Raw genomic sequence first — 23,564 nt, 5'->3', positions numbered from 1 at the left:
TTTAAAATTGCTTTACTCCTTTCTCTACTCCACCCACTGCCCTCTCCCAAAGATTCTGATAATCTGTCAAGCTTGTCTTTTGGTTTAATCTGAATGAAGCAAGTTACTAAACCTACGTAAACGTCACCACTTGGACAATGATGGGTCCTGACATTTAATCACTGGTACATGATGTTCTGTGGAGACAGCTTCCCTTGGTGTGTGCTGCCTTCACTTCCTCCCAGTTGCCCTAATAATTCCCTTTAAACCACCAAGTCCAACTGTTCTTGTTTTATTCTTTTGGGTGCCAAGCACAAGGTAGGGGGAAAATACGGAGATTGGCATTCCAGGTTCTTCCTTCCCCAGTATTTTAATAATTCCACAACTGGGTAGCATGTGGTATAAATTGCTTTGGAGGATCTGCTGACCTGAAGTTCTCTGTAGAGCAGTTCCCCTGCCTACTACTTAAGCAGCTGCTAATGGGTGGAGACCCCCCTCTCTCCCACCCCACTTCCTGCCTGCTGATACTGCTTGAGAGCTCCCTGGCAGCTTCTTGAGCAGGGGTGTGGGAAAGGAGGAGGGGGCCCAACTCACCTGTGGCTGCCAAGACCCAAGGAGGACAGGGTTGGGCTGCTTCAGCAGATGGTATCTGCTCAGATGAAGTCAATCCTAATTAAGGGAGAATTTTTTTTTTTTTAAGTTTCAAAAGGTTGCCCTAATTGCAGTGATATTTGGCACTTTAGTAGAGATTGAAGACCTTGCATTTCTCTAGTCTTTGTTTTGTTTTCTACTTCCTTGAATGAAGAGAAAAGGTAGTGAGGAATAAAAATAGAAGGAACACTTTTCAAATGTCCTGTTGAAATGGAGCAGCCTCCATGAAATCTGTTCAAGGAAATTTTGATTTATTAGACTGGAAGATTTACCAACTAGAAGAAAATTTTTGAGCTCCTTCTCCTCTGTGGCTTCATTTTCACCATTGGGAAGCTTGTCAGGGCAGCAAGGAGGGGGCAAAGGAAACCAGGTATTCAACTGCGGTCCTTTATCAAGACAGCACCTAACCAGAGGAACGCATATGGGACAGAGAACCAAAGAGCACTCAGGGGAATGAGAATAATGAGTTATCGCAATACCCCTGCTCATGCCTAATGTTCTTTTTCTCTTCTCTGCCCTCAAGGAGGTTCTACAATGAGGCCAAGTAAGAGCTGCTAATGTGTTGCATGTGCTAAGGCCTTGCTAGAACACAGTAAACACCCTTCCAGCCTAACACAAGAATGCTGCATATGTACATGTTCCCAGCTCACTTACATGAGTGCAGTGTGTAAATTGTTTATGTATATACAGGCAGGCATTTTTCAGTGGGGGAGAACAGGAGCTTGTTTGGGGTCATTTCCTCTGCAGAATCCACTGAACTGGATTCATTTTTAGGCATTTACTTAGACAAAACAAAAATTTTCAGTACATTATAACCTTTAACTAGTCAAACATGGACACACATGTCAGCATTTATTCCCGGCAACTATCAAAATTCAGTAGCTGAACTCAATAGGCAATGTTGAATCAATAGGCAATATTGATCCAACTGGAAAAGTAGTTAGCGGTACAGAAAGTAATGGAACTATGCTTTCTGCAAGGAAAAAAAGGGAAAGAAAGAGGAAGATGACATGATAAGAATAGCAAATTTGGATCTAGTTCTTTAAAAATAACTAGTAGTCATGTTTGGAAACTGTAACTATTTCCTATGTCTTTTGTCTAGGACCCACTAACTTCAAAGCCTTCCTCCATTGATTCTTTTTGTTAATCTGTGCCTGGGTTGGATTAATCCAATTGTTAGGTGTGCTTGCTTCAGCATTTGTATGGCCAAGAAAAATTATTGCTTTCTTCACTTTGTGGCTTTGTTGGCTATCAAGAAGTATGTGTGTTGGAGGTGGTGGGTGGGGTGGGAAAGGGAAGAGAAAGGAAGAAAGGAATTAATTTAATGATCAATGCATTTAAAGATTCTATTTTTTAGGAAAAAAAGTTTTAGTTCAGGTACAAAAGTAATGCATATTTATGTTAGAAAGCACAAAAAATAATATTTTATATATATAAGTGTGTAAACATACTAGAAGTGATTTAGACTCCAGGACAGTGCTGGCCAATGGCAATATAAATAATAAACCACATTTTCTGGTACCTATATTTAAAGAGGCAAAAAGAAACATGTAATTAATCTAATACTGTATTTTGTTTACTTATTTTTAAATCTTTAGCCCAATACATTCAAAATATTGTCATTAAAGCATGTAATCAGTATAAAAATTATATTAGATATTTTATACTCTTTTCATATTTGGCCTTTAAATCTCATGTGTATTTTATGCTTACAAGCACACTTCAGCTTGAACCAGGACATTTCAAGTGTTCAATAGCCACATATAGGTAGTGATTTCCTCACAGGACTGTGCAGGCCTGTCATGCAAAGGAATTCATACAAACCTCTAAATTATGATCATCTCTGGAAAGGAGACTAGTGTAGGGGAGCAGAAGAGTTTAAGGAAAAGGCCTGTGTAGTTGAATGTTTGACATGAGAATGTATTCAGCATTACCTGTGAACATTTACATTAAAAAGTAACACTTTCATTGTAGAAAATTTAAAAAATACAGAACAGTACAAAGAAAAGTATGTAATCCAGAAGAAATGTTCTATGGCTCTGCCAGGAGAGCCTCCCTTTAGGGAGAAGGTTGTCAACTGATTTGGGTAGGAACGGCTTGCCGGCTCATCTTAAGGCTCAATGTTGCATAATTCAGTTTCTATTACTTCATTTAGAGTAGCAGAAACCCCTGTTTTTTTCCTGTTCTATAATTTCTAAAAAAGTTTAAACCTTCCATGCAGACCATCAAAGAACATATGTAAACAGAGCTGTCTAGAACAGGAAGGCAACTGGTATACTGGCAGAGTAGGGTTGGAAAGAGATACACCCATGATGCTCTTTGCCATTTCCTAACATCATGACCTCGAACAAGTCACATGTAGTTCCCTCAATGATAAAATGATGGTGATCAGTCCAACTGTCTTACAGCAAGGCATTTCTGTGAAGTGGCTAGGAGCACCAGCTCTGGAGGCCATTCTCTGTCATTGACTAGATGACAAGCTCATGTTTCCCACTCTGACTATAGTCCAGTTTCCTGTTTCATTAGGAAAGAATTCTAGTAATAGCCACATTAAATGGTGTAATGAGGGTTGAAAAGTGTATGCAAAGCTGGCAACACAGCCTGTGATGTAGTGATGGTTTAATGTGTCAGTCATTGTTATTCCATGTTTTTTGAGAATTTAAATATGATAATATATGCAAATATCTTAACATAGAACGTGGTACATGGTAGGCAGTCAACCAATGATACCTATTTCAAGATGCAAGTTGATCTTGTAAATGTTTAAGTTTACATAAAGATATTTATCTTGAGAGAGTACTCCAATTAATATTGGGCAGCACAGCTGACCCCAGCTGTGGGCATGTAGACAGCTTACTGAGCGTGGTTAGTTTCCTCCCTCAGTCCACATTAGGCCATTCTCAGCTGCCGATATGATCCATTCAGACTGAATTGTTGATCAAGGGCTGGCCTTGACCTATTGACAAGGTCCTTAAACTCAGATGCAGGTCTCCTGTCATAAACAGTAGTAGCTGGATATCCATTTGCTGTAAATAACCAGCATATAGCAGCATTAGAGACGGACACTAAAAACATCTGAAGCCAGTTTGGAAAGAATTCTCCCACAATCAAGATATTCTTCCTCTGGGCAGCCCCAGTGGCTCAGTGGTTTAGCACCGCCTTCAGTCCAGGGAGTGATTCTGGAGACCTAGGATGGTGTCCCACGTCAGGCTCCCTGCGTGGAGGCTGCTTCTCCCTCTGCCTGTGTCTCTAATAAATAAAATCTTAAAAAAAAAAAAAAAAGATATTCTTCCTCTGGAATAGTTGTACAAAATCAACGTGTATTTTTTTTTAAGTGGAGGGACAGAGCGGGAGAGAGAGAGAGAGAGAATCGTAAGCAGGCCCCATGCTGGGCAACACAGGGCTTGATCTCAAGACTCTGAGATTATGAACTGAAACAAAAATCAAGAGTTGGACACCCAACTGGGTGAGCCACCCACATACCCCAAACGTGTATTCTTGATCAACCCTTCTTAATCACTTCACGTGGAGGCTGTGACTTAAGCTCATTTTCAGCCTTCTCTGTTAATTATGGCTACCAATTGTGGCGGAACACTAAGTGATTGGGCTGTAGGCAGAATGGCCTCATGGCCTGACAGTACCTTGAAGAAAAGCAGCAGTTTCCTCAGAGGCTTATTTTATAGATAAGTAACTCTTACTATTCCACCAGTAGTGAAAGTTTCTCGGGCAGCCTGTCTACCCTTCAGCCATTCTACTCTCGAGTCTTAGGTATGAACCACTACAGATTCCTACACAGTAATTGTGGATTTTCCTATTTCACCAGCCAGAGGTGGTGAGTCAGCATGATCCTTTAACGATGAACATTTCTCAAGGAGTTGCTGCAGCTGAGAGAAGCTCTGCAGTGGAAGACAGCCTGGGGCAACCATGGTCAATATTAATCTTAATAATCTTAATATTACACTTAACGTGGGGTGCCTAGGAGGCTCAGTCAGTTAAGTGTCTGATTCTTGATTTTGGCTCAGGTCATGATCTCGGGTCCTGGAATTGAGCCCCAAGTAGGGTTCTGTGCTCAGCAGGGAGTCTGCTTCAGGATTCTCTCTTTCCCTCTGCCCCCCTCTGTCCCTCCTCTCTCTCTCTCTCCCTCTTTCACTAAAATAAATAAATCTTTAAAAAATATGTTACACTTGGGGCAGCCCAGGTGGCTCAGCGGTTTAGTGTCGCCTGCAGCCCAGGGTGTGATCCTGGAGATCCCAGATCAAGTCCCACGTCAGGCTCCCTGCATGGAGCCTGCTTCTCCCTCTGCCTGTGTCTCTGCCTCTCTTTCTCTGTGTGTCTCTCACGAATAAATAAATAAAATCTTTAATATATATATATATATATATATATATATATATATATATATATATATTACACTTAACATCTTGTAGGCAATGATTGGGTGGTAAAGGTGAAGCATAGGGAGATATCCCCCTGGGTCCTGTGGGGAGGGCATTGCTGGTAAAGGCCAGGGTGGTGTCCTCTGAAGAATGGGTTCCTGAATGGGGGCCCCTCTGGCTGGGGTCCAAGGGAAGTACTCAGTGAGAAAAGAGGCTGTGTCTGTTATATTCTTGGAGCCCCAAGTGCAATTCCCATGAGGATTTCCAGGAATGGCAGGTGACTTGCTGTCTCCAAATGCCTGGGTTCTCCCTTCTGTGGTCTAGGCTTGATTCTCTAGCCAGTCAGAAGTATGTTACCCATAAAATATGTCTTCCCACTCAGTTTAGCCATAAACCATTCTAAAAATACAAAGAAACTGTGGTTCATTTGGTTCCTGATACTTCCCTCATATCCTTCCAGCTTCTGGATAAAGGTATTTCAATAGGTGTGCTTGTCTGGCCTCCACTTTTTAAATTACCACCATATCAGTCAAAGACTATAATCCCTGCCACACTTCCTCCAGTTCCAATACCAGAATCTTGGCCAGCATCTTAAAATTCACAGTGAATAAAGAAAACCGGTCTCTAATTTAAATATGCTTGACCTTCTGTGGGGAGCAAAGTAATCACAGCTTTGTCATGCTCTGGTTTGGTTCAGTGGGTGTAAAAACATGTTCAAATAAAATCGGGATAGACCCAAATTTCTCCCCGTCCTTCAAACTAAACCCAAGCAAAGTGTTGTTCTGGTTTGTAGCTTCTTTGGCTTAGGACTAGGCTTGCCTGAGGATTTTTCTATTGGAGATGGTTTGCATATCCAGTCTTGCCAAAAGTGTGACTTTATAGCTTGTTGTCCTTATGGGACCTTTCTCCCCTCTAACTGGGTGCATCATTCTTTAATCTATATATTTATAAGACCTAGAAGTCCCCTACCAATTGTGCTAAGCCAAGTGGTGTTTGGCTGGCATGCTCTCTGCAAGCCTGGAAAATGTGAATTTCTCCCCAGGAGCAAAATCTTGTATGAATTGTTTCCCAGTTTTTCTCTCCACTTTGAAATCTACTTCAAAGTTATGATTTGGCTAACGGGTTGTATTTTCCTTCCCTTGAGGTCTATAGGATTTGCTTCTGATGTGTGGATGGGGCACAGGTTTCCTTCTACTCATTTTTATCTACATTGCATATGAACATAATCATTCTCACCCCCAAATACAAAACTAAGGCTTAAGTGAATTGCAAAAGCCTGTCTCCCCTCTATTTAGTCTTTAAAGATGTTCAACCCAAGAAAGGAATAATTAGTCTTCTACCTTTAAGATCGGATTGTAATTTTAAGGTCCAATGAATAGACAGCAAATGTGTCATTGGTGGTAGAATCTTTAAAGATGGGGATTATTTTTTAACTAGTTCAGGGTTTGATTCTGGTTTCGGATAACACCGCTAGATATAGTTCTATCCACTTGCTTCTGGGAGCTCAATAATCTAATAGAGATCAATGAGATCATATGTGAGATCACAAAGCTTAGTGATTATTTTCTCCATAAGCAATTAACAAATGTTTAAACTTAATTATATTATGTAGAGTCAACATAAAGTAAGTAGAAGGACTGCATTTTGTGATTATCTCTTTCAAGAAAGAGGGAAGTTGAGTAGAGAGTGAGCGTGTGGCTCTATTTACAGATAGTGTGAGAAGCCAGCTTCAAGGGCATGTCAACATTCATGATGATGTACTGAGTTAAGTTCAAATTTTTCCTGCATTACTATGTGAAACACTGCCTGGAAACTGTTCAGTACATAAATTATTTCTTTCCAGTCTATGATTCTTGTGGGCAGGAAAGTGAATTATGTATATGAATCCATTCCTATAGTTATCTTTCAACAATACCTAAGGCAGCAGCCAAGTTGTCTCTCTATTATCATTTGCAGAAAATAGACTTCAGCCTTCCATTCTGCTCTGCCAGGAACTCTAGATTTTTGCTTTCAGAATTGAGACTTTGAAGTAATGATAATAGCTACCATTTACAGAACATCTACTATATGCCAGAGACTGTGTAAGATGCCTTACATGTTTTTTTCCTTTATATGATTTTTTAAATTTACATAATTTTGCAAAATGTAAAAGTATTACATTGGGTTCCCCCCCCACACAAATCACATAATATAAACCTGTATAAAGAAAAAATAGTTGATGATTTCTATCAATACTTCCCTCTCATTCCAATGCTTTGGTAACTGCTTGTGCATCCTTCTACCTTTTCCAATGCCCACACATACTTGGTATTTCAAATTCTCCTACTACTCCTGTAAGATAGGTGACTTCCTCTTGGTTTTAGAGAGGGAAAGTAAAGCCTAATGAAATCAGTAGCTCTTAGGAACCAAATGTTAACACAGTGTTCTTTTTCTAGGCAACCACACTGCTTTTATTGGGATAAAGAAACATGGGTGATCAGGAAACTTAAGGGGAAGTCAGAAGTGTTTCTGGAACCAGGAAAAGGTCTCCTTCCTTGATGCTAGTTTTTTCTGAGCAGTTCCCACAGCATAGTTCCCTTCCCTCCTGCTGGGGCAGCAGTGGCAGGGGCAAGGCACAGCATCAGCATCTTACCACCTGGAAGGCCCTGTGCTCCTCCAGGGATGGTTACTGGGTGGCAACATTGTGTTTTTGAAGCTTTGTGGTGCAGCATTTGGGAAAATTTGTTTATGGCAAATTACTATCTGCTCACAGATTGTTTAAAAAATAGACCCATTCTTCAAATGTAAACTCTAGATAGAGTATAATTATATTTGGGTTGTCTTTTCATCCATAAGCTTGCCCTATTAAAATAAACTATAATGATGAATTAGTGAAGTATCTCAGCTAAAGAAAAGTAGAAGTGTGGGATTTTGAGCCTAATTCCACTTCTTTCACTTCTATTTTATTCTCAAACAAAAGGAAGGAATTTTTTTCTCTTTTTTTTTTTCAAATTTGTGAAAATACTTCAAGACCTTATTTGAGTAATGAAAAACATAAGTGATCTTCTATCTCCTGAGTAACCAGGGTATTACCAAAATGCAGCAATTGGATCTCCTCTTTTTTAACAAAGCAGTATTTTTCTGAAGGCCCAGATATGGACACTCACTCCATTGTGCAAAGGTCTCATCCGGTTTGCTTTACAGCCATGTGATGAAATTCAATGCAACACTCTATTCCTTTGGCTCTAAAATACAATAAGATTCACCTTTCCCTGGGAAGCAAGTAAAGGAATGCATGTGGAGCGTGCTGTCTTTTGACATGGTGTGCCTAGAGCTCTTCTCTGGCTTTAGGAATGGAGGAAATTCATTGACACACCCCATGTCTACACTTACTGGCCATACTCTGATAGCTATTTACCCAAAGAACAATGCCTGCTTCCCACACCTTAGTCCGTGATCTCACAAGCTAATCAGAGCCAGCTATGGTCAGTAGTCAGATGGATGAACTCCAGAAAAAATAGCTCAGGCTGCCATAAGTCATCTCAGTGATTTGTTGGTAATACTGGACTCTCAGTGAGTAAGGAATCAGTGCCCTGGAGTGGTGCAAAGAGTCTCCTCTTTAATTAAGCCTCTTAAGGACTTCTAAAACAGAAATTTGATTCCATATTTCATAACCACTGTGTGGATATAAAAATTATCAGCATTATCTCTCCAAATAAAAATCAAAGCAAAAGTATTTAGATTTCTAGACTATACACTAAGTACCACACTAGACATTTAGCACAGCACATGGCACCTAGTAGAAACACATTCAACATTTGTTGAATAAATGAATGCATGAAAGAACAGAGGGTTCTCAGAATTAGCAGTTGGAAATAGCTGAAATGAAACTTTAAGACTTTGAGTTACGTCAAATGGAAATACTCTGGCAGGTACCAGTGTACTGAGGATTTTAATAACCAGTGTGGAGAGCAGTGTGATATCACAATATTAGCTACATTCCAATCCACTTATTCTCCCCTGCTTGCATTCTGGTGCAGTCAATGAGAAGTACATCCAGGAAAGTTATAATGCAATTTGGCCTACAACTGGTAACTAAATATGAAAATTGCATTGAATATAAATGTTGGAAGAAAACTGAACTGGTGGGTGACCTGCTGGGCTGGATAGTATTGGAATCATTTGGCTGATGATGCTAATCAGTCACCATTTTTGTTTTGAAATGGAAGCCCAGTAATCAAATAAGTTTAGTAAAATTCTTTGTGTTTACAGATCTCTAGTCAAAATGATTCTACATTTTCCTATTTAAGCATCCCAGTGGAAGTCATGTTTTGCCTTTCTAATTAAATATTTGCTTACATGTGTGTGACACAATGTTGTTGAATGAAGCAAAAAGCACACTTCTACTTTTTATGGGAATTAGAAAAGAACTCAAGGTTTTTTTCTCTATTGTGAGACCCCAAGAAAAATATATTTGGCTCATGATGTATCTGTTACCTGTATTAGTTGGATTATCAAACTCTGAAAATCTTACCATATATGTAGAAAAGAAATGAGTCCACAGAATGAGAACAACACTGGCTTAGATGCAGAATTCTGGTTAAGCTATTTACCACCATTTTTACATTAGGACTGCTACTTAACAATTCTTGGTTTTCTGACCTGCAAAATAAGGAAACTATACCTGCCGCCCACATTACAAGACTGAGAAAAATGATCAGGTGTGTTAGGATGGCAAAATCATGCAGTGTAAAAGTATGGACTTGGCATGTGAGAGGCCTTAGTTTGAGCTCTTGGCACCACCTCTGTGATTTTCAGCAAGTAACACAACCTTAGTTTCCCCATCTGTCAAATGGGAATAAGGATAATACCTGTTTCTCACACTTGTTAAGAGGATTAAATGACTTGATATGTGTAAAGTGGCAGGCATCTATTGTAATGGCTAATGTTGTTGGGCATTTACTGTGTTCCAGGTACCCGGTAACCCACATGAATGTGCTCTCCAGGCTGTGAGTGTGTGAGGTGGAGGTAGAGGCACAATTGGTGACTTTTTCATTCCCAACCTTTGCTCTCATATGGCCTTGCTTCTATAGCCACAGACTTAAGGAGTGGAGAATTCTTACCAAAGATGTTAACTCTGAGGGATAGGGAAGAGGCCATTTTACAGGATCTCCTGCTCTCGAGAGGAAAGCCCCTGGGGTGAGGAAGATCCCTGGAGGAGCTCTCTATCCCAGAGGCTGGGTTTCATTACGCCTCAGAGGAAGTTGACCTTTTTGTCTTGCATGATGCATTTCTGGTGGACTTTGTCACAAGGGTCCAGGGCCCTGGGAAAAGGAAAGGACAGCCAGAAGGAATGAAAAGAAAGAGGCTAGTTATTCATGCCCTTTGTCTCCCTCAAATCAGCCTCCACCTTTTTAAATGCCATTGCTTTCAGCTAACAAGGAAATGACCTGTCATTTTATTATTTGAACTATTTTATTATTATCAACACAATTGTCATTATTATTAGTAGCTAATATGTAGTGAATCCTTACATAGGACAAAAACCCATTGACTTTGTTATCATCACAGCAATCCTATGAGGAAAATTCTCTTATTATTCTTATTTAACAGATGAGTAAAGTGAGGATAAATCAGAGTGGATACAATCCTCGCCCAAGGGATGAACACTGGGTGTTTTACTATATGTTGGCAAATCGAACTCCAATAAAAAAAAATATATACCAAAAAAAAAAAAATCCTTGCCCAAGCTAGCAAGTGGGATCACTGAGACTCAAACCTGGGGCTCTCTGGCTCCAACTCGCTATTTCAAACTATTGTGCTACTCTCTGATTTACTTAATGACTCACAGCTAGAGTTCAAACTCAACTAGGCACTTGAGTTCAAAATCTACCCTCTGGCTGCCTTCCTTAGAGCAGGAGAGCAGAGCCTATGCCGTATGCTCTGTACTTCCAGAGTCTTTCCAGCAGAAATGAACTTCTGCTCAACTTGTCCTCAAGTCTATTTTGAAAACCAAAATAAATAATTTGTGTTGATAGTCAATGTGCCAGAACACAAACAAAAAATCCCATTTTGCAGAGCAAAGAGTGAACTTTAACCTCCTGAGAATTTTTGTTTTTCCTATATGAAATGTTTTTTCATTATTTTAAGATACATTCTCATATGTTTTTATATGTAACAAAAAAAGTTTCCTTAAGCTTAATACAATTTATTATAATTAATCTTAAGTGTAAAGATGAAGTTGAGTGTAGGATTGTAGTTGAGTTTTTAAAACATTTATTAGCAAAAACTATAGGATTTACTATATAAACAAGCTCATTTAAATGTATCATGTTAATTACATAGCTATAAATACAAGTTGGATGAAAAACCTTGATTGGATTCCTTCTACTCTGTTCTGCTGATACAACCTTAATTGCAGGTGATAAGAAAACACTTTTAGTTAGAAAACACATCAGACTACATGACCACTCCAGCAACCTGCTCCAGTGAAAAATCAAACAAATGTCACATCAGTGCTTGCCTCATGAAAAAAAAAAAAAAAATTAAATACTGAGCATTTTCCCCTATTTACTATTCAGTAAAAATTTAATGAGGAGAGGTATCCTTTGTACTGTACCTCCAAAAGAAAGCAATCATTCATCTTTTCATTAAAACCCACGTGAATTAAAAAAAAACCCACGTGAATTGTTGTTAGTGTACTATAACGAATTATAAACTTCAAGGCAAACTACAGTGAGCTATGTAGCGTGTTCCAAAAGTAGCAATAGGAGTCCAGCAATCAGGGTATTTCAAGGTTGAGTAATCAATGGGAGGGTTGGGAGGAAGTAAATTAGAAGTAACCCACTACTCCTGGTGCCACTGATTTATCATTTATCATAAGTGATACACACACTGCTTGCACACCCTCTTAAGGAAATCTGCAAACAACAGCTATTTATCCATGCCCAATTTCTAACCTAGTGCCAGTTTCAATGATTGAGGCAGACAATAATTCTAACATTCACTTTAGAAAAACATACTTAGAAAAGTAAATATGCTGGATTCGGGAACCAAATATAAATTCCTTTTGGACTATGCAGTTACAGATTACCAGTTTACCTATATGGCTAATCCCCTCCATTACTTTGGATAATCCAGAATTGGATACAGCTATTTACATGTAGGTAGTGATGATAGGTATTACATGACATTAGTTTCACTAATTCCACCAAAGATGTGGGTTTTTTTGCCAACAATCTTCTCTTGAAGGCCTGTATGCATGCAATTTTGTTTACTTTTGGGGCTTCCTAATTTTAAAAGCATGGATCTAGGCATGATTATTCATGTTGGGGGAGAAAAAGTCCCTAATAATTCTGGCTTGAAGGGAAGCTAAGACGGTAATTTACTCTATTTCACGGTCTCAAAGATGATCTCTCTGGCTTTGTTCCTCTCTCCTGCAGCAACCATCCACGATGAGTTATGCAAGACACATCATTAAGACAGAAGGCTTGGGACTCCAGGGCCTCAACAAAGGATTTACAGCAACTTTGGGACGTCACGGGGTTTTCAACATGGTTTATTTTGGCTTCTACTACAATGTCAAAAACATTATTCCTGTCAATAAGGTAACTATTTAATAGATTAAAATCCTGGAGGAAAAAAATCTCATCAGTGATTATAGCTCCATCTGTAAAGTGTTCATCATGTGCTAGTCACTGTACTGCACACTTAACATCTAATTTGATCCTCATGTCCCTGTTATTCATGGGATATTGTTAGGCCTATTTAGGAATTGGCAACTGAGGCTCAGAAAAATCAAGGAGGTTGTTAAGTAGTTAATAGCAAAGTAGAGACTTGAACCCAATTCTCACACCAAAATTCATCTTCTTGAAATGTGCACCATTATATCTGAATGCTTCCCTTGTATCACCAACAGGGGCTTCTAGAAACTGTATTATTGCTTACTTTTTATCTCAGAAGCATAACTTTCTCAAGAAAGTTGAAATTTTCATATTCTAAATAAATTTTGATCTCTGGGGGAAATTGTCAGCCTAAAATTTAAATTTTACCTAGATAGCAATTTTTAAATTCACAGAAGTTAATTAGGGTAAGCTGTAAAACCAACTCTATGAGGATCATACACTTTTCATGCAAAGTAATAATAATTATAAGTATACTTTTAATGGTAATTTACAAATGCTAGCAGCCTTCAACTTCTACAAGATAAAAGTAGCACATGATGTCCTTTAAACCCAGCATCTTTTCATCTATAACAGCACAATATTTCTCCACCATCATATTGCTTGCTTGCATTGAAAATTGCAGTCCCGGAAGCACACATTGGGGACACATTTTCCACATGCAGACAATTTCCCACAGAGGTTCAGTTTTTTATTTTCCTTAGAACAAAACTACTGATGGACTTTTATAAACCATAACAAAATGTCTAATATGGCTATCACCAGACTCTTCAACAAAGTTGATTATACCTACGTTTGCCCAGCGACCCCCCGTATTCCCAGCCAAGGTTTACCTTAAGTAGCAGCTGAATATGAGGGATGTTCCACATTAACCATCTCTTGGTTTTGCCTCATTCAATAGCTAAAGTTGTTAACCATGTTTTACTGTATTTGGAAACCTCAGTTATTGAGTAGAAGCTTATGTTTGTTGGCCTGAAATCTGTGATTGATCACAGTATAGAGATACCCTTCCCCCACTGATTAACAATTCTGACTCCAGTGGTCCTCAGAGCCCTCCTTCTGTCCCAAAATTACAGAAATAGAATGCAACAGACACTTTGGGTTGAGTGACATGAAAGAATTCAACCCTTAATGCATGAGATTCTTTTTAGCAGGAATGGGCTAAACAATTTGTGGTACCTGGGACAAAATGAAAATATAGGAGACTTGTTCAAAAATTTTTAAGAATTTCAAGACCAAATAGTATGACAATAAACTAAGTTCTTCTAAGTGCGGGCTCTGGGTAACTGCCCAAGTCACAAATGCATGACCCTGTCTTTTAAGACTCTGAGATGAGTACTCTGTACAATATGGGAGAAGTGTCCATGCCTCCATCTCTCCAGCTATTTAGACTCGAAACAGATAGAAATCACACACAATGAAATAAACTACATAAATGACCATATATTTTGCTACACATATTTGGGCACGTATTTCTAATTCTGATAGTATTGTAAAATGAATTTAGTTCTATTTACGAAAGAATTCACAAAGATCTATATATAGTCATATGTTAATAATGCTTTAAGAAATCCATGTGTAGACTTCATTCTATAATTAATTAATGCACTTAAGTTATTAAATGTTAGGCATTATGTAAACACAGAAGCTTAAATATTCATTTATTTTTTTAAATCATCATGGTATCCTGAAACTATGGAAAACACTCATTTATCTTGCCAGTGTGCAGGGATCAGATCATATTGGCTCTTCTAAGCCACACTGAGGATCCTTACCTTTATCTGAAGGAAGCCAACAAAAGATTTTAAGCAGAGGAATTACCTGATCAGTCTGGCTGCCAAGCAGAGAATGCATGGACTGGAGGTGGTGAGGGAAGGGCAGGGTGTAACATGGAAATGATTTCAAAGTGAGATGCTAGGGCCTCGGACTATGTCGTTCATGGTGGACACAAGGAAAAGTGGACAGATTTGAGAAATCTTCAGAAAGCAAATGTATTGGGTGTGGTGTTGATCTAAGAGGTGGTGGGTAGAGGTGATGCCTACGTTTTTGGCTTGAACAACTGGAAGGATGATGGTGACATTTACTGAGAAAGAAAACTGCTGAAAGAGAAACAAGTTTATGGGAGAATATCAGGGCTTAGCCTGGAAACTGAATTTAACTGCACTTAGAACTAAAATGCAAATGTTGGGTTGAAGATTGGATATTGGTCCTGGAGCTTTAGGGGAGAGATCTGAGCTGGAGATACACACTTAGAAGTCATCACAAACCGGGGTGCCTGGGTGGCTCAGTTGGTTAATCATCTGCCTTTGGCTCAGGTCATGATCCCAGGATCCTGGGATAGAGCCCTGCATCGGGCTCCCTGCCTATCAAGGAATCTGCTTCTCCCTCTGCTGCTCCTCCCTCCTCCTCTTCCCTCCTCCTCTCTCTCCACTTCTTTATTCCTCCCTCCTCCCTGCTCATGCGCTCAAGCTCTGTCTCTCAAATAAATAAATAAAATCTTTAAAAAAAAAAAGTCATCATTAACCTGGGAGAATGTCTGTTTATTGGGTGAAAGATCTTGAGCCAGTCACTTCAATGCTCTGAACTTCAGCTTTTTTTTCTTGTATATTGAGAAGCTACCCAACAACACTGAGGATTAGCATTAATAATATGTGAAGTTGTTTGTGAATTTTAAGGTGCCATGGAAGTGTTAGGTGTGGTAGTGCTGATGACAGCGATAGGGGAAGGCGAGAGGTGGTGAGGCGGGTGGTAGGAACAGCAGGCACATAGAACAGCACGAAGAATTTTTTCCCCAGGACTGTTCCTTTTGCACTTAAATGAACACTGTTTTTTCTTGCCTACAACAAAGTCATTGATTTTATGTGTTCTGTAATCTAAGCCTGATTCAAGACTGGGAAACCAGTATTCTTTAAATTTAAACCATAATAAATCAATCCTTTGTGAAGGGGAAGGTATGATAATCATTAAAACATGTTGAAGAACGTCATCAAGTTGTTAACCATGAGGAGGAGGAGGTGTTCCTTGAAGGCTTTATTCCATCTTTGCTGTGGGCTATCCAGCCATACACTTTGGACAATTTGTTTACAGGATTATTATTTCAGTTCCCTTACCCACCAATTGGTCATTCCGTTGTTCCGAGGGAATTTGAGAATTCCCCAATCCTGACTGGCATGAAATAATTTTAGATTTTTCTTTAATGTATTTTTAAACCCATAAATGGTCTTGCAATGTTTTCCATGTTCAAAGTATTTTATTTTAAAAGAAACTTCACAATGATTATCTCTGGGGAATGGAAATGAGGTCTCGTGTGTGTGTGTGTGTGTGTGTGTGTGTGTGTGTGTGTGTAAGAGAGAAAGAGGGTGAGAGAGAAACAAAGCAAGCAGCAGTGAAGGGAAAGTCCTTTTCTTTTATACCATTCTGAGCTGTTGGAAAGTTCTGCAATAAGTATGTATAAATTTTATAATAGGAAATAAATCAGTGAAAAGTTTAATAGAGTCTCATAAAATAGAATACCTAGTTAACTTTTTCACATTTTATACAACTCTGAGGCCGTCTGTAGAGGTAAAATAAGAACTTTACCATTAAGCCTAGAGAACTTAGGTCAGACATCCACCCCTGAAGTTTTTAACTCTTCAGATTGGTGATCTCTATTAGATACATTTTGCAAGTAATCACAGAAACATCCTGACCTTCTGTGCCATTTCATACTGTTGAAACCATTTTTGTAGACTCCCTGATTTTACCTGATCCTCGTAACAATAACTGTCATTTTCAGATAAGAAAACCAAATGGGAAGTTACGGCCCAGCGCTGAAAGTTACTGAAATAATTTATCTGAGGTTATACGGCAAGGGGGAGGAAGAGAACCAGAGGCCAGAACTCTTTCCACTATACCACGCAATGCTTTAACTCTACATTTTACCTTGTATTTTGTCACACGTAAATTACCACTTAAAGGATTAATGAAATTTAAATATGTGAAATAGCTAGGATATCCAGATAATATAACCAAATTCCTTTTCTGTCTCCTTCAGCCCTGTAAGCTGGTCCTCTACAGATCCCTAGTCTATAATCTACAGAAACAAAGAATTATAAGTCATGGCCCTGGAGGAACTAGATATTAGCAGTTTGAAAATGGTGCCCTGGGTTATATTCTTTCAGATTTATTTTTAGAATCTGGCTATTCCTATGGTGAATAAGTGGCTACAATAGAGCAAAGACTGCTTTGGATATTAACTGACCATGGAATCCATTTAATGGAAGCATTCATTTACATCTTGCAGTAAATGGAATGGAATGTCAGTATAAAGAATTATCCCTTCTCCCCAGAAAGAGGCATCACTTCTCAAAGTAAAGCCCACTGGAAGCAGGTATTGATTAACTTAAATGCTGACATCTTTTTCAGATATCCATGGGAGTAAGTTTTTGTTGCAAAAACAATTTCTTTCATTCCCATTACAAGGTGGGGATGTTCGAAGCATATTATTTGTGGTTGTTGACACAGAAATGAGAATCATAAGATTAAAATGTTACATCTCTTTAATGACTTTGCCCCCTAGTTCCATACTGACTGCTTTTCAAATGTTTCCATAAGTAAAATAATAATAATAGGAATCATTGCCTAAAGCTCATGGCTGTCAACAGTATTAAACTGTGCTTTCAGTTTGTATCCTAATTAAGCATGTTTGCAAGTTATTTTGCCAAAAACAATAGACCTTTTGTGTTGAATTTTGCCATGATATAAATTACATGTGTGGGTTAGAAATATTCTAGGAGAGAACAATTTTTCATATGTTCAATTTTTCTTACTTAATAAACCATTTAGACCTGTCCCTATGGTCATTTTACTACAGACAGCATTAAGTCAAATATATTTTATTTTCTCCTAAGGTAATATTTATAAAAGTTTGCCTTTTAGAAATGCAAATGTTTTTTCTTTTCTTTTGATTTTTCATATTTTCTTTGTTTTGTAAATTCTGTAGAAAGTCTGAGGATGGTGCCAGACGCACTTCAGGTTCTCAGAAGAAATGTGGAAATGTGTTCGTTTCATGATTTAAAACTGTATCCTTCCCTAAGGTGTGCACTAAAGCTGAATGAAAAATGCACCTTTGGGTTCAAGTACAGAACTTAGACAGAGCTGTTTGTATTTGGGAAAGAAGAATCTCAGTAGAATTAGATCATAGTAGGATTTAATTTATGGCCATTTATTTTTCTGATTCTCTCTTACTCGATCATTAGTCTTACCAATCATCCGGTAATGGGAAGGGCAAAAGCATTAAAGTTTCATTAAGAACAACTCTCCTTTCTGGTAACCACTGGGGTAAAACTACAAGTATATATTATCTATAAAATCCCAGGATGTGTGATAAGATTCTGTGGTCAAAAGCAGTATCTTTCGTTGGCAGTTTTCACAGACTCCCTGGGGTATGTGTGTTGGGGAGAAGGAAGGCATGGGGTGAAGGCAGGGGGAAGGGGGCAAGGATTCAGACACTTTCTTAAATAAACTCTAAGCCAAAAGTTTCCAGGCAGGCACCACCCAAGTGGATGGAAAGGTGGTACAGGCAGCTTCAGCTTCTCAGTGGCTTCCTTCTTTTTTTTAAGATTTTATTAATTTTTTCACAAGAGACACATTGAGAGAGAGATGCAGAAACATAGGCAGAGGGAGAATCACACTCCCTGTGGGGAGCCTGATGCGGGATTCGATCCCAGGACCCCGGGATCATGTCCTGAGCCAAAGGCAGATGCCCAACCACTGAGCTACCCAGGCATCTCTCAGTGGCTTCCTTCTGTTCATTCATTCTGAAAGCATTCGTGGTACATCTATGACATCCAGGTCACTATCTCACTAAGTGTCAACACTGCCCCTGCCTTAATGGGGTACACAGTCAATGAGAGGAGACACACAATAAACAAGTCATTACAGGGGGCACCAGAATGTGGTGATCACGATGAATGCCATGAGAAGACAACTACCACGCTGTACGAATCCATAAACAGGGATCCTACTCTGGGCTGATGGCAGGGCAGGGCAAGGATATAGGAAAGGCCTTCCTTCAAAAACGATGTTGAGGCTGAGGCCGAAGGATGAGGAGTAGACAGGCCAACATGAAGAGGATGAGCCAGGACCAGACAGATATTTAGTTAGAGAGAAGAGGATGTGTGACTTCCCTAAAGCAAAAAAGAGGCTTGGGGAACTTACGGGAAGACAAAGAATGAGGATAGAACCAAGGAGATGACAAAGAATGAGGATAGCTGATGTGTAGTGAGCTAGAGGGGAGAGGAGATGTGGACGCTGCCTAGGGTAACTGGGCCAGAACGTCTTAGGCATGTAATAAGGCACTTAACTCCTCTTAAATGATGTAACTGAGGGGGGATGTCAAACAAACATTACATAAGCAGAGCTAGATGGGCATGGGAAAGTTTCATTTATAGAAGCAGTCCAGAAGTAGAATCTCATGAAATAAACTTGGTTCAAAGGCTTTCGATCAAATGCCTACCTCCATATCAAAGCATCTCAGTGTGTCCTTGTCCTAACTTCCCAACCTTTAGAATTTTGTTTTGGAAACCTGGTTTGTTAGTTTTCCTTGGGGTCAGTGCCTTTATTGAGGCGAGGAATAAACAGAGCACACTAAGACAGAAAAATCTGACTGAGTTCCCAAGGAAATGAATTAATATTTTCCTGCATTCTGTATGATAATACTCAGTGATACAATTGACTCTTAGAAGGTATTATCTGCCCATGTAACTATTTAGAGAGAGATATTTGAGGAGAGGGGGTGTGTGTATGTGTGTATATTATATATATATATGAAATAACCAAGTGATAACTGTTATGTTTAAACCCTACCCCATTTTGACGTTGTATGTGTTTTATAATTTGAACTAAGTGGGTAAGACGTTTAAAATTATTTTACATTTCACAAAGCTTTAAAGAACAGCTAGCTCAGGGGGAAAAAAGGAATTTTCATGGCTATTTTCTGAATGGCTACATTTAGATGCTGAGCTTTTAACAAGACTTTGATTTCATTCCAAAGCCCAGAGCCCTGCAAGGATAGGATCTTGGGAATACTCTACATTCCTTAAAGAATGCTTATCAATTAAACCATCTCATTTTAGTTAGTGACCTTCTGTGGAGTGAAGAGCTAGCATTTCCCCAAATTATCTCACATAAAGAGAAAACAAACACTGTAATAGATTCTTCTGATAGCTGTGAATTGGAAACAACTGTATTTTTTAATTAAGCTTCAATAGCAAGTATTTTCATTGGAGGACAAAACAGCATGATACCATGACATCAGGGCAAAAAATGCTTTTGTCAAAGTTTGTGAACAAAACAACAAGAGAGAGCCAACATTAGAGGAAATGAAAGATATAGACTGAGCTGACTCTGCTCCTAATTGACTCAGGCCCACTGAAGCTAACAATATTGAAAATGCAAATTTCTCCTTAAAAAAAATAAAAGGCAGCTTACCCTCACTCAAGCTGCCTCCTTGTTCAGTTGCCAGGAGGCAACTATGATTTCAACTCACCACATCATTTTCATGACAACCATGGCCAGCTGTGGGGAAGGCAGTGAGAAGCTGCCTGTTATTTGCCTTCCAGCTGCTACCAGGTGCTTGACCAGTGTGGGTAGGTACTGTCTTTGTAATTTGCTTCTGAGACCTTAGTTCTCTGTGTATCATAAAGGAGCGCTAAAACATTTATTAAACACCAAGGATGTGTCAGGCCTGTTAGACATACAAAATGAATCTGACATGGCACAGTCCTCTCATTTGAGGGACTTTGAAGGACTCTTCCCAAAGAACGTCAGCATTCGATACCCATCTCCACTAGATCCTGAAGATGACTGAACCCAGGCCATCTGGCACCAGAGTCCATACCTATAACGGTTGTACTATACTTCTTCAAATGTATGGATAGGTGAGCCTTTGAGACTTTCCTTCTTCAGAATATATCCCCAGTTCCTCAACTCCTCTTCAAATGACATGGTTTCTGGCCCTCCATACGGTCTGTCTCTCCCACTATAGACACATCAGATTTGTCAGTGTCAAAACTGGACATAACACTACAGTTGTCAATCAATTCAGAGTACAGTAGTCTCAACCCTTCCTGTGATCTGAGTACACACCTTTCTAATGCAGCCAAAGATTGTACAGAGGTGAATTCTTGGGGGGGATTTGTTGGGGTGGAGGGGAAAGAGAATGGGTGTTGCTTCTACATCAAGGTGTTGGTACGTATAAAACTCTGTGGTCAATTAAAATCCCCAGATTACATGAACTGCAGTCAATTCATGTCTCCCTCATCTTGAACTTGCGTGGTTTGTATTCACTTTGCCTAAATGTAATCCTGTGGGTTCAGTCCAGTGCTGGAGCTTAGAATGATAAATTTTAATGTTGAGGGCAGGCTTCATCCGTCATTCTACTTCCCCTCCTTGCCTGTGTCATCAGCAGATCCAAGAGCGGGACTTCCACATCACCCAAGTTCATCCAGCCCTTCTTCAGGCTATCTTATGGACACATCTTTCACAGATGAGGATCTCCAGCTGTATTTTCATCCATCCTCCTTTCAGTGTCTAATTCAGTGTCTTATTAATCAGGATAACATGGAAGACTTTTTCAAGTAACTTTCTAAAATCAAAGTGTGCAGGATGACTTAAAAGGAAATTAAACTTCCAAAAGGGTTGTTTGCAGTTTCTTCATGTGAGAATACATCACAAACTTTATGTTTGTATCACCTCCTGTTTGGCAGCCTTGAGGAAATAAAAGACTGCATCACAACTATTGATGATGATGTGCTACAAAAGGAAAAAAATGAATTAAAGTATAGAATGTGTGCTGTTGGGGAACCTGAATGGCTCAGTTGGTTAAGTGACTGCCTGTGACTTGGGTCATGATCCCAGGGTCCTGGCATTGAGCCCTGTGTGGGGCTCCCTGCTCAGTAGGGAATGTGCTTCTCCCTCTGCCTCTGCCTCTCCCCCTGCTTGTACTCTCTTTCTTTCTCTCTCTGTCAAAGAGATAAATAAAATCTTTAAAAAAAAAAAAAACAAAAATGTGTGTACTGTTAGCACAGACTGACCCTTTGTAAGATTATGGAAATAACTATAAGAGAGCCCATTAAAATTGGTTTTGAACACATGTTTGTATATAATCTAATAACTGAGTAATAGATTTATTAAAACGTTCAATCATTTTTGAGTCATTCTGTTATACTCATGACATTCTCACCATCAAACAGTTTATTAGCCCACTTGGCGGGGGAAGAGGAAAAAGAATAAAAGAGTTCTGTCAAGAAGTAATTTGTGATACCCTGAAAATCATGTGACTCTTTGTAGGACCGCCATATTGTCTTTGTCTTACCCAAAGCAATTTATAGCAATCTCTTCTAGTCACTTCTGAACAATAATTTTAGTTTCTTCAAATGGCAAACTTATTTTAGCAAGTTTTGACAAGCAACAATAAATCCAATCTAGCATCAACTCAGGTCAATCCTGAATGGAGAACATTCCTCTCCCTGTTTATTGAAGACTCTCTAAGGCAGGGTATACTGACTTCAAATTGGGTCAAAACTAGTCAGAGGGATCTCAGATGCAGTGTAATACCAGAAGAAATTAAAGGGTACATGAATTGCAGGGAGCAAAGGAAATTTAATTTGGGCTGACAAGATAGGAAGATTCTGTGACTAGACTTTAATGTGAATATTCATGCTGAGCTCCCATAAGTGAGAAACTCATTGCTACACTCTGTTCAACCTTGCTTGCTTTGTGGGGAGCAGCATGCTTCCTGGCCAGTCTCCCTCACCACCCCTAGTCCTCACTAACAAATCTTCCTTCCCCCATCTTCCTTACCCCCTCCTTCTGGCATGTCTCTATGTGGAATGTCTTCTTAAGGATGCCAGACCCTAATCACAAAGGCCTGTGAGATGGGCAAAGGTTCTCTATTTATCAAGCTAGCAGCCAGCTGGCCAGTCACTAAGCAAGGCATCAAAGCCCATGCCAGGGAAGGTAAAAGGAGAGGCATATGCTTCTTTTGATCAAGACATTTTGCCTCTCTGCCTATTAACTTCTTAAGTTCCATTGCCTAAAATTCCTGATACTGTCTTTAGCTGTGGATATAATATTTGAATTAGATGGTTAAATTAGTTACAAATATATAGTATATTTATGGTTAACTATTTTGAGTCATATGATCTCATTTATGATGACTTGGTACCTTTTGTTGAATTTTTAAAGGCTATGGAACATCATGGCCACCAATGTTTTGGGATCACTTATTAGTGTTTCATGTTAAGCTGTGGAGAACCTATAAATAATATAAATAATATGTCCTGTCAGGGAAGCTCATTGATCTTCTTAAAGAGGGACTGGTAAACAAACACATCTCTGCAGCTCTGTACTCACACAAGATCACAGTGTGATGGAAACAGCTAGCAAGTTCTAGTAAGAGACCTGGTATTAATTCCAAATTCTGGTACTTACTAGCTGGCCATGTCTCTTTGGCAAGTTATACCTTTTCTCTGTCTCCATTTTCTCATTTGTGAAATGAGATGTTAACATCAGCCTTAAAATGTTTGCAGGGGAATTAAATAATTTTTTAAAACTATGAATATTGGATTTTGCATTGCTATCACAAAATAAGGTCAATGCATGTAATATACATTAACATTTCAGGCTACTTAGCTCCAGTTTAAAGTACCATATTTTATAAGAAAAATTGGAAAATACTTAGAGGAAAAGAGTAAAACTCATCTGTAGATGGGGAAATAATACTTACTACTTATAAATAAATACTTTAAAGGAACTGTGTTTTGAAGCATGAGGAAGAAAAGGTTATTTCAATAACGGTTTTTAAATCATGATGAATTACATCAAGAATGGTGACAGTTGATTGCCCTTGCAATTG

The 23,564-nt window shown here is 39.0% G+C and overlaps 1 protein-coding gene across 10 annotated transcripts in view; it reads left to right on the top strand.

The window, feature by feature from the left end:
- Positions 1–23,564, top strand: part of SLC25A21 (solute carrier family 25 member 21) — a 470,013-nt gene that overhangs the window by 430,996 nt on the left and 15,453 nt on the right. For 7 of the 10 annotated variants that reach the window (XM_049113067.1, XM_049113063.1, XM_025443799.3 and 4 more), the window contains 2 exons: positions 9,959–9,994; positions 12,428–12,592. In XM_049113067.1, the coding sequence (XP_048969024.1) occupies positions 9,959–9,994; positions 12,428–12,592 (201 nt within the window). The remainder of the gene's footprint in view (positions 1–9,958; positions 9,995–12,427; positions 12,593–23,564) is intronic. The other 3 variants (XM_049113065.1, XM_049113066.1, XM_025443798.3) reach the window with 1 other exon arrangement.

This window comes from Canis lupus, chromosome 8, assembly GCF_003254725.2.
Source record: "Canis lupus dingo isolate Sandy chromosome 8, ASM325472v2, whole genome shotgun sequence".
Classification (NCBI taxonomy): domain Eukaryota; kingdom Metazoa; phylum Chordata; class Mammalia; order Carnivora; family Canidae; genus Canis; species Canis lupus.
This window is presented reverse-complemented; position numbering and strand designations above follow the sequence as displayed.